The sequence below is a fragment of the Dipodomys ordii genome, unplaced genomic scaffold, assembly GCF_000151885.1.
Source record: "Dipodomys ordii isolate 6190 unplaced genomic scaffold, Dord_2.0 Scaffold61, whole genome shotgun sequence".
Classification (NCBI taxonomy): domain Eukaryota; kingdom Metazoa; phylum Chordata; class Mammalia; order Rodentia; family Heteromyidae; genus Dipodomys; species Dipodomys ordii.
The window spans coordinates 8,891,534-8,903,653 of NW_012267277.1; the positions used below are offsets into that span (position 1 = coordinate 8,891,534).

At 41.8% G+C, this 12,120-nt stretch overlaps 2 protein-coding genes across 2 annotated transcripts in view; one reads left to right on the forward strand and one right to left on the reverse strand.

The window, feature by feature from the left end:
- The window catches only part of Tceanc2 (transcription elongation factor A (SII) N-terminal and central domain containing 2), a 50,952-nt gene extending 42,830 nt beyond the window's left edge, over positions 1-8,122 (reverse strand). Inside the window, exons 1-2 of the mRNA XM_013022234.1 lie at positions 7,999-8,122; positions 7,331-7,472 (exon numbers count right to left, since the gene is read on the reverse strand). Of these exons, the coding sequence (XP_012877688.1) occupies positions 7,331-7,432 (102 nt within the window). The 5' untranslated portion in view covers positions 7,433-7,472; positions 7,999-8,122. The remainder of the gene's footprint in view (positions 1-7,330; positions 7,473-7,998) is intronic.
- A 233-nt stretch (positions 8,123-8,355) lies between these two features.
- Tmem59 (transmembrane protein 59) overlaps positions 8,356-12,120 on the forward strand; it is a 19,995-nt gene continuing 16,230 nt past the window's right edge. Inside the window, exon 1 of the mRNA XM_013022297.1 lies at positions 8,356-8,728. Within this exon, the coding sequence (XP_012877751.1) occupies positions 8,540-8,728 (189 nt within the window). The 5' untranslated portion in view covers positions 8,356-8,539. The remainder of the gene's footprint in view (positions 8,729-12,120) is intronic.

Below are 12,120 nucleotides of genomic sequence, written 5' to 3' on the forward strand. Positions count from 1 at the left end.
CGGTTTTCTGGTGGTTTATTGGAGATAGGAGTCTCACGGTCTCTCCTGCCCGGGCTGGCTTTGAACCGCGATCCTCAGATCTCAGCCTCCTGAGTAGTTACAGGCGTGAGCCACCAGCGCCCGGCGCGTATTTCTTTTTCTAAACAACTCCATCAGACATTAGGAGCAGCCATCTCTCAGAGGTAAGGGGACAATGGCTTATGATTCTCCATGTCTCATTGTACATTACAATTACAGAGCATTCCTGAGAGAGGTAGCAGAAGGTCTGGCACAGGCTCTAGCTTTATGATTTTAGAATACAGTTGCAACACATCACACTTGTCAGAAGAATTTGTGTGTCACTGAGAGAAGAAAAGCTCAATCTCAGTGCAGCGAGGCTGCTCAGGAAGATGGCTTGATGTGAACAATACACTTTTTTTTTTTCTGGTCATGGGGCTTGAACTCTGGGCCATGGCGCTGTCCCTCAGCTCTTCACATCAAGGCTAGATAGCGCTCTACTACTTGAGCCACAGCGCCACTTCCAGCTTTTTCTGTTTATGTGGTGCTGAGTAATCGAACCCAGGGCCTCATGCATGCAAGGAAAGCATTCTACCACTGAGCCACCTTCCCGGCCTGAACAATAAACGTTTGAAGGATCACTGCACTAGGTCATCAAAGAAATAAGATGGAAGGCCAGGTGGCAGTGGCTCACTCCTGTAATCCTAGCTACTGAGGAGGCTGAGATCTGAGGATCACAGTTCAAAGCCAGCCCAGTCAGGAAAGATCCTTTGAGACTCTTATCTCCAATTAACCACCAGAAAACTGGAAGTGGCGCTGTGGCTCAAGTGGAAGAGTGCTCGCCTTGAGCTAAAGAGCTCAGGGACAGTGCCCAGGCCCAGAGTTCAAGCCCATGACTGACAAAAAAAAAAGGGGGGGGGGATTAAATTCCTAGAATAAAAACACAGTTTACCAGAAATTATGGGGCACAGCAAAAACAGAGTGAGAAGTTTATAGCTATGAGTGCCTATGTTAAAAAAAACCAAAGAGATCTCAAATAAATAACCTATGTGCCTTAAACTCTTAGAAAACAAAAATAAGCCAAACCCCAAAGTAGCAGACAAGAAAGGGAGAATCAATTAAATGGAGACTAAAAATAATAAATAGGCAAATCAATTAATCCATGAAACAAAAATTGGTTTAAAACAAAACCAAACCACAAAATTGACAAGACCTTAGCCAACTAAGGAACATGAACTAAAAGAAGATCCATATTAATAAAATTCAAGATGAAAAAGGAGATATCACAACAAATATTAATGAAATTCACAAAATTACTAGGGCATACTTTCAAAGTATATTGTAATAAACTGGAAAAATCTAGAAGAAACATCAATTTCTAGATGCATATGAACTACCAAAATTGAACCAAAATGAATATAAACCACTTAAAACATATTTATCACAAGGACAGAACTAAAGCAGCAACAAAGAGTCCCTTAAGGATGGAGTTTGAGTTCAAAGCCAGTCTGGGCAGTAAAGTCTACAAGACTCCATTTCCAATTAACCTGCAAAAAGCCAAGCTGACATTAGAAAGAATAATATTGCCATTTGCAGGGAAATGGATGGACCTCGAACAAATCATGTTAAGTGATATAACCAAGCTCAAAGAGAAAAATGGCACACATGTGGAAGCTAGATCTAAAATACACTGGGACATGATAAATTATATAGGAATCTAGTCATTCAAAAAAGTGAGGCTAAACGAGGATATGTTTAGGGGAGGAACACAAAGGCACAATGTCTATGTGCTTCTGATCATATAAAATAATATTTATTGAAATGAACTCCAGGAAATATAAACAAGAGGGTTGTTCTTTGTGGATTGTGTTGCCTTTTCTTTTTGTCTTGCTTGTTAATTGATCTGACTTTGGGAGGAAAGGGGGGGGCATAGAAATGGAGGGTACTAAGGCAGCAGTACTAAGGAGACACTACCTAGATAAAATGGTAGAGTGGGCGCTGGGAAGGTAACTCAGTGGTAGAGTGCTTGCCTTGCATACATGAGGCCCTGGGTTCGATTCCTCAGCACCACATAAGCAGAAAAAGCCAGAAATGGTGCTGTGGCTCAAGTGGTAGAGCTCTAGCCTTGAGCTAAAGAGCACCCAGGCCCAGAGTTCAGGCCCCATGGCCAACACCAACAACAACAACAAAAAAGGTAGAGTGGCAGCCACAAGCAAGCAAGTTCAATGAGAGCTCAAAGCCCTGAGTTAAAGCCCTGATACAGCAAAAAAACAAACAAGCAGAGAATCCCTCAACAACAACAAAAGTCCAGAATTGGATGCATTCATTGTTGAATTCTACCAAATCTTCACAAGAAGAACACTGAAATTAGTTCCTTAGTCTATAAATAGAAGGAAGAAATGCTAACAAACATTCTGAGTATGACCAGACAGTATTATCCTGATACAATACCTAGACTAGAGAGACACACATAAAAAATTTCCTTGATGAACATGAGATAAAAAATTTTAAATGAAATACTTGAAAATTAAAAGTAATAACACATCAAAAAGATTATGCAAGCTGGGCACAGGCTAAGAATTGAGAATCATGGTTCAAAGCCAGCCCAGGGAGGAAAATCCAAGAGATTCTTCTCTCCAACCATCATAAAACTAGTAGTGGAGCTGTGGCTCAGAGTTGTAGAGCACTACCCTTGAGCAAAGAGCTCAGGAACAGTGCCCAGGCCCTCAGGTCAAGCCCATGATTACACACACACACACACACACACACACACACACACACACACAGAGAGATTATACACAATAATCAAGCTGATATCATTCCAGAGTCAAGCCCATGATTACACACACACACACACACACACACACACACAGAGATTATACACAATAATCAAGCTGATATCATTCCAGAGACACAAGGAAGGTTCAAATACAATCAATAAATGTTATATAACACATAAAGTATTAAGAACAAAAATCATATTATCATCTCAATAGTGTAGAAAAAACCTTTTACAAAATCAAATATCCTTTCATGATAAAAACCTTGTACAAACAGGAATAGAGGGAATGTACCGCCACATACTAAAGAGTATATAAGACAAACTGTAGATGACATTATACTAAGCAGGGAAACACTGAAATCATTTTCCACTAAAAGCAAGAATAAGAAATAGTGTCCACTCTCCCCAGTCTTACTCAATATAGTACTAGAAATTCCAGCAGGAGCAGTAAGGCAAGAAAAATAAAAGGAATTCAAACAGAGAAGAAAGAAGTTATAAACAGTATCCCTATTTGCATATGATATGCTCCTATATGCAAAATACCATAAAGAGTCTATCAAAAATCCCCTCAATCTGATAAATATTATCAGAAATGTAGCAGGATATAAATTTAACATATAAAAATTAGCAGCTTTTATTTATACTAACAATGTAAAATATGAGAAAAAAATCAGGAAAATAATTCCATTCATGATTGCCAAAAAACGAACAACTGTTAACAACAAAACAAAATAAAATACCTAGGAATAGACTTAACCAAGCAAAGAGCGTCACAATGAAAATGACAAAACCCTTTGTTTTGTATAAAAGTTTATCTGATTTGGACAGGATTGGGGAGCACAGAAACTGTGAGACCAAAGGTGAACCAACTCAGCAGTGAAACCCACTAGATACTATGTTGGAAATTAACTATACAATTTTGGGGGGAAGTTGGGATGGGAAAAACTGGGAGAGAATGAGGGAGGAGGGAGTGACACTGTTCAAAAGGAAATGTACTCATTACCTGATTTACGTAACTGTAATCCCTCTGGTACATCACCTTTACAATAAAATTTTTAAAAAATAAAGAAAATGACAAAACTTTTAATTAAGAGTGAAACTGAAGACACTAGAAGACAGAAAGACCTTCCATATGTTGATGGGTTGGCAGTATTAATTTCATGAAAATGGGCTATATAACTAAAAGCAAACTACAGATTCAATGTAACTCACATCAAATCTCAATGTCAAAAATCAAAAATGTCAAAATCAGTCTTAATAGTCATATAAAAACATAAAAGATCCCAAGTAGCAATAATAATCCTTAGCAAAAAGAGTAACATTGAAGGTATCTTAAAACTTGACTCTAAGTTACACTACAGGGCCATAGTAACAAACTTAGTATGGCACTGGCACAAAAACTGACATGTAAAAATAAAGAAAAAAACTTCATATGGAGACCAATGGAACAGAGCAGAAGATCCAGAAAAAAATTATACACAGATCCAGCCATCTGGTTTTCATCAAAGGTACCCAACACATACACTGGAGAAAAGACAACCTCTCCAACAAATGATTGTGGAAAAACTGCATATCCTCATACAGAAGACTAAACTATCACCCTTTACAAAACAATTAATTCAAACTGAACTAAAGATCTAAATGCAAAATCTGAAACTTCTAAACTATTACAGAAAAATATACGGGAAACCCTTGAAGACATAGGCCTTTCTGAATACTCCCATTGCTCAGAAACTTAGAAATGACAAATGAGATTTATAAAACAAAAAAACAAAAACAACCAACAACAACAAAAAAAGTTCTGTACAAACTAGGTACTGATGGCTCACACCTCGAATTCTAGCTACTGAAGAGGCTGAGATCATGACTGTGGTCAAACCCAACTGGAGCAGGAAAGTCCAAAACTCTTAGCTCCAATTAGCCACCAAAAAGCTGGAAGTGGAACTGTGACTTAAATGGTAAGGTCTTAGCCTTGAGAAAAGAAAAGCTAAGGAGAGTGCCTAGACATTGAGTTCAAGCCCCAGTACTGGCAAAAACAAGCAAACAAACAAACAAAAAATACTCTGTACAGCAAAGGAAATAATTACCAGAATTAAGAGACAACCTACAGGGAAGAGGAATAACAAAATGCTGAAATAAGGATACAGGATGACCCATTGCAATAATGATACTCACAAGACACTATGTTGGAAATGAACTTTACAACTTCTTGGGGGGGGGGGAAGGGGGGGGGGGGGGGGGGGGAGAGATGGGGGAGGGAAGGGATAGTAGAAGAAAAACAAAGGAGGGGGTAACAATGTTCTACAAGAAATGTACTCATTAGGGCTGGGAATATGGCTTAGTGGTAGAGTGCTGCCTAGCATGCATGAAACCCTGGGTTCAATTCCTCAGAACCACATAAACAGAAAAAGCCAGTGATTCAAGTGGTAGAGTGCTAGTCTTGAGCACAGAGAGGCTCAGGACAGTGCCAGGCCCTGAGTTCAAGCCTCAGGACTGTCAAAAACAAATAAACAAACAGAAATGTACTCATTACTCATGTAACTGTAACCCCCTGTGCAGCATCCTTACAATAAAATAAAACTGAAAAGAAAAAGAACTGGGTGCTGGTGGCTCACGCCTGTAATCCTAGCTACTCAGGAGGCTGAGATCTGAGGATTACAGTTCAAAGCCAGCCGGGCAGGAAAGTCCATGAGACTTTTATCTCCAATAAACCACTCAGAAAACTGAAGTGGTGCTGCGGCTCAAGTGTAGAGTGCTAGCCTTAGGCTGAAGAGCTGAGGAACAGCATCTAAAGCCCAGAGTTCAAGCCCCACAACCGACCAAAAAAAAAAAAAAAAGACACAACCTACAGCATGGAAGAAAACCAGAAACCAGCTACTCATCAGGAAAGAATTAATATCCAGAATATATAAAGAGCTCTAAAAATTAAACATCAAAAAAGAACAATCCAATTAATGGTCAAATGAGTTGCAGACAGTTCTCAAAAGTAGAAATGGTTAATTAATACACACAGGAACATATACTTAGCCATTAAGGAAAAGCAAATCAAAACTACACTGAGATTCCATCTCATCCTAGTCAGAATGGCAGTCATTAAGAAAACAAATGCCAACTAATACTGGCAAAGACAGGAGTAGGTGAGCAATGTAAATTAGTGCAAGCCAATATGGAAATTTGTATGGTGGTTCAAAAAAAACACTGTATGATTTTGTTACACGACTGTTGCACATATATCCTAAAGAACGTAAGCTAGCACACACTAGAGATAACCACATTTTATAGCAGCACTATATTCACAAAAGACAAACTATGGAGTCATGAATAAAGAAAATGGGTATATATACAGAACCAAGTATTATGTAGCCCTAAAGAATTATATTGTTTGCAGGAAAAATAGCTAGAACTAGAGATCATGTTGAATGAAATGAGCCAGACTAAGAAAGACAAATATTACATGTTTTCTCATATTCTCTTATATGTGGAATCTACACTTTAAAATTAAAGAGTGGCATCAATGTAAAATGGAGACTGGAAGTGGGAACAGCAGGAGTGAGGAGGGTAAACAGAGAGGGTGAAGGGGATGTGAAGATCATGGAAGCATTTCATTCTTTCTCTTGTATGAAAATAGAAGGAACCCTGTTTAAATCGGTTTTAAAAGGGGGGAAAGAGGATACAAAAGAGAAAGTGAATGTGATCCAAGTGTATTATATGCATGTATGGTATGGAAATATCACAATGAAAGCCTTTTGTATAACTAATGTACACTAATGAAAATAATTAAAAGGGCTGGAGGCATGCTTTAAGTGGTAGTTGCCTAACAATCATGAATCCCTGGCCACCTAATAATAATAATGAAAAGAAAAAGATACAGTTCCAGGTAGCAAGAGCCCATTGAGTCTCTTTCCCAGTCCCAAGTGTACCTGTGGAGGCTATGTGATAAGAGTTCTGGCCAATAAAAGTAGAATATCATTATTTAGCCTTACCAGTATGTACAGGGCCTATAGAATCTTTTATAGTTTGACGTTATTAAGAGATGAATTGTTTTTCAAAAATTTATAGTCTTGGTGGACCCACTGCAACAATGAGATGTACAAGATGTTATGTCGAAAAATGAACTTTACAATTTTGGCCAGGAAGAGGGGGGGAGGGGGGAAGGGAGATAGGAAGGGATGGGAAGGGAGATAGGAAGGGATGGGAAGGGGAAACAAAGGAGGAGGCAACAACGCTTGATCAGAAATGTACTCATTACCTTGCCTGTGTAATTGTAACCCCTCTGTACGGTATTTTCACACACACACACACACACACACAATTTAAAGTCTCTACTTTCAGCAAGCAAACATTCCATAAAACCAGAGTGATTAAAAATTCTAGCAGAGGTGGGTGGTGGGGAAGGGAATTGATAAACAAAAGACACTGGTTATGAGGGAAACAGAAGGAGTAATCAGATCTGTTTTCAGGGAGGGTGTAGCAAGAATTCAGTCTCCCATAATTAGTACCCTTGATATCCCAATCCTCTGCACATTTCCTCTAGCCCAAATCCCTTCTCACCTTTAGAGATTCAATCGTAGCCTGCTTGTAAATCTTTCCTCCAGTACCTTTCTTCTGTGGGCTATTCTGGGTTCTAGGAGTTCGAATGACAAACTTATCCATTGTTAGGACTCCAACTATTTTCCCGTGCTTGCAGCGTATTCTGCTCAAGAAAGATGGAAGATTCTAAAATTTCACCAACACTGTTGTGCTGTGTATTCCCCAAAATGACAGGACGGGGTTTTAAGGAAACATTCCTAAATTATGGCCACTCTTGGGTGGTATTAACAGGGGTAAGCTTTTCTACTGGGCTTGGGGAAACACTTCCTAAGCACTGAAAGTGTATACACTAGTCGTTCTACTTCTGGGTTAGGAGTTCCTAGCTTCCAGAAGTGCAGGGAAGTGCGGGGGGCGGATGGGACTGGTTCACAGCAGATCAGGCGCTAAACCTGACTTTAAAACCCTCTTCCACGCTTAGAATGGGCTGGGCAAGATTGGGGTTCCAGTGTGCTCCACGGAAGCTCAGTCCTAAAAGGTGCCCTTAGAACCCCCAACAAGCACCTTCACATCTCCGCGGAACCGCAGAGGCCCCAATCCATGTCAGACTATGGACCCAGATGGGAGAGAAGCACCATTAGCACTCGAGGCCCGAAAAGAGGCACCCCAAAACAACCCCACAGGGGACCCACCAGGAAAAACAGCCCTGGCAGCAACTAGGTCCCTGTATTCCTACAGGCTCCAGGCCGTGAGGTCGGAAATATACACTTGGTTCCTCCCAGGCCTAGTCTCAGGGTGGCTGCTTACGAGGGTCCTTCCGGGACCACGCTTCCCAGAACGCACCGCGAGGCGCACGCGCAGGAGGGCGACGCAGACCGATTTGCGTCATCCGAGGGCGACTCTCCGATGGCACCGGGCCGAGAGAGAACTACAGACCCCAGGCTGCCCCGCGAGGGGAAGGACAAGGAAGGCGCCGCTCGGCCGGTCCGCCTGTCCTCCCCTATTCTCGCGATGGTTGGACCACGTCGTCAAGCCCAGCCCGGAGAGGCTGCTAGTCCCGGAGGTGGGGCGCAGGCAGCCGGGTGGGCCAGTCAGGGCGGAGCCGACGAGACGGCGGAAGCGGCGGACGGCGGGGAAGGGGGCGGGGAAGGGGAAGGAGGCTGGCCCGGAAGAAGGAGAAACCCTGAAAAGAAAACAGCAACAAGCCCTGCCGCGGTGACAGAGGGGAGCAAGATGGCGGCGCTGAAAGGGAGCTACTGGGTCCGGGCCCGACTGGGACTCCCGCCGCTGCTGCTGTTGACCATGGCCCTGGCTGGGGGCTCGGGCACCGCTTCGGCCGAAGCGTTTGACTCGGTCTTGGGTGACACGGCGTCCTGCCACCGGGCCTGTCAGTTGACCTATCCCTTGCACACCTACCCCAAGGTAGGGCCCGTCCGAACCGGTCTTCCGCCCTTCCATCGCCGCCCATCTCTCCGCTGCGTGCCCCGGTGTGGGCTCTGGGACCCTAGCGCTTCCGCCGCGGCCTCCCCGGGGGTATAGCTCCGGTTTTCCTCCTAAACCCCGTCTGCACCCCGCTCCTGCTGTAATTACCGGAAGTTTGTGCTCCTCTCCTCGGTGATAGGTGGGCAACACAAAGAGGGGGAAAGACGCGCGACCCCTTTCCTCGGTGGGGAACTCGAGGGCAGCGGCGGGGGCCGGGGCCGGGGCCGCTCGGATCTGGAGCACCGGGTCCAGACGTGCGTGGAGCCCTCGCGACGCGAGCTGGGAGGCGCAGATGCACCCGTCCAGGAAAGGCTGATGGCCACCCCATATTCGCTGCGGGCAATCACTGTAGTCTGAAAGTGTTAAGTCAGCCCCCAGGAGTTGTTTGAGACGTACAGGAAAGACTTCCTGCCTGTGTTGAGTTACTCTGTGCGAGACGGCGCCACTAGGAATTAGAATGTCTTAAGAATGGCAGCTTTCTGCCTTCAATAACTTGCGCCCCCCCCCACATTCAGGAGACAGGAAATCCCGTGGGGTGGGTGGGGAGATGCAACTGGCCTCGGGAAGGGGGTGTCCATTGCTTAGGAGAGTTAACCCCATTCGCATCCCTAATCCCTTCACCACTTCCCCCACCCGCCCCTCAGTTGCTCCCTTGCTTTTGATTTTCTCTTAGGTTTTTCAGCGTCTTAAGAACTGTTTACTCAACACTCAAAATTGCTTGGTGACTCTCTCCACACCTTCCCCATATGTAATTTGGGTGTATTCCCCTCCTCCACTCTGGAGTTATAAATAAGTACTCATGCCGGTTGGCTGGTCTTTCTCTTGTTTTTCTTTCATCCTCTGTATACTATTTGCTTAGCTGTAGTGTCTAACCCTCTGCCTTCAACTACTACAAAGTGGCTACAAGGACAGTGCCAGTGACATTTGCTTACTAGGTAGGGCAGGCGTGTTTTGAACTCTCTGCCCTTCCTCAGCCTCCAAGTGCCAGTATTACAGCTATGTACCACTTTGGTTCAAAATATATGGATTCTACTATCTGTTAGGCAATATAATGGGCTATACCATACCGTTATCTCTAATCCTCAGAATAATCCTGCAAAGTTTGATTTAATAATTAAGTTGAGGCTTAAAAAGTTAAGTGACTTTCCCAAAGTTCCATAACCAAGAAATATTTGACAGAAATTTGATCTTCAAATTAGCTACACTGTACTGTCACCTCCTTGTACTCACCTCCTTGTACATTGGGTTACAAATAGTTACTTCACTGATTTCTGTCAGTTCTCCATTGTATGTGTGCCTGCTAGGTTCTCATGCATGCTGTACATGCACTCTGCAAACTGTGTTACACCTCAGTCTCTTACTGAGGTGTGCAGTTCAGGGGAAAGCAGTGTATTGTTTAAAAAAAAAAAACTAGATAAAGCCAGGCACTGGAGGCTCAAGCCTGTCATCCTAGCTCCTCAGGAGGCTGAGAGCTGAGGATTACAGTTCAAAGCCAACCTGGACAGAAAAGTCCATAAGACTCCTATCTCCAGTTAACCACCAAAATCAGAAGTGGCACTGTGGCTCAATGTGATAGAGCTCTAGCCTTGAGCAAAAGAACTCAGGGACAGCACCCAGGACCTGAGTTCAAGCCCCATGACCAACTGAAAAAAGAAGGGAAAAAAATTAGATCAATTCACAAGTTCTTATAACTGCTCTTGACCTGGTACCTGTAATTAGAAAGTAGAAATCTCATTTTAATGACTGTTTTTCAGAATTACTTGTTGTAAGAAAATAGAATGCTCTACTTGTTTGTAAGTAGCTATTTTAAAATTGCTGAATTTTATCTTGTGTCTTCAGAAATGTACTAGCGTAATTTGTCTGGCTTCAAAAACAAGAAATATAAGTCCTGTTAATAACAAAGCTAATTAGAATCACTGGCCTTTTTTTTAATTGAGTTTGGGCTTTGGAACCATGCAGGCTTGGTTTCAGCTCCACTATTGCTCCCTGTATGTCCGTATATGTTACACGCTTAGCACAGTGCCTAACACACAGCCACATATATTACCTGATATTCAATATGATTAAAAGCACTATTTTCCTTGTACTGTATATTGGAGGAATTAACATTTACATAAGCTTGCCATCATTTACAATTTGTACAGCATAAAATATTTATTATATAGAATAGGAAGTATTTGGATTTGATTCTTAATACCTATCGAGTGCCTAGTCTGTGCAGGTATTAAATAATATATTAGGTGTTTACACAGTACCTGGCACATTATTTTATTATTATGTTAATTATTAATGTGATATGTTTATTAGATAATACAGTATGATAGTAATCTTAATTAGATGTGATTTTATAATTCTCCTAATGTGTAATCAAGACTGACTTCAGCATGCTATGTAGTTTCAGCATACCATATGGTTTTGTGAGCTTTAGTTCTGGTTATCTTTTGGGATTGGTTTAGTAACTAAAGGTATATTGGCTTACAACTATAATCTCAGCACTCGGAATGCAGAGGCTTGGAGCTTGAGTTCAAGACCAATTTGCCGTCTAGCAAAACCTTACCTTAGGGGGAAAAACATATCTGAAAATATAATGACAGTATTGATGGTGTCCAGGAGCTCATGCTTCCTCTGTACAATAAAAGGAAATATGTTGGTGCTTCAAATACAGGAGAATTATTTCACCATTTTGAAAAGCCTGCAGATTCTATTCAGTATGAAGTACATCTTAATTATTAGAGTTCTTTAAATTTTCCCAAATTAAATACAGGTAGAGCTGAGGTCCAAAAAGATACCACTTTCAAAATTGTATAATAAAGGTATTTAATATTAAACTTGCAGCCACCTCTTCTTACAGATGGTTGCTGCTGCATTAATTTTAATAATTCTTCTGCTGGAAAGAAATGCATACTATTACACTCCATTGGATGCTAACTGGTGTATACACATGCTGTTTCTTTATTAGTTGCCTGCCAGTTTGTACACAGTGGATCACACAGTAAGTTGGGGGCTCCCTATATGCACTAGTTTGTTTCAAGTACTGTATGTATTTCAACAAGGGAAAAAAAAACTGAAGACATTGTTATTAGTTTTATTAAGCAATTGCTATTTTCTAGTAATGAGGAATCATTTATCTCATTTTTGCCCAACACACATACACCATGATGCTTGTCTTTATTTTTTAAATCTATTATGATTAACACTACCATTAACTAAGCACCTTTCGATGTCTCAGGCACTGTGCTAAGAATAGCAGCTTCCACAATTATTGAGGAATCTGGAGATAATAGCTATTGTCTCTTTTTACAATGAAAAAACAGATTTTAACAGATAAAATA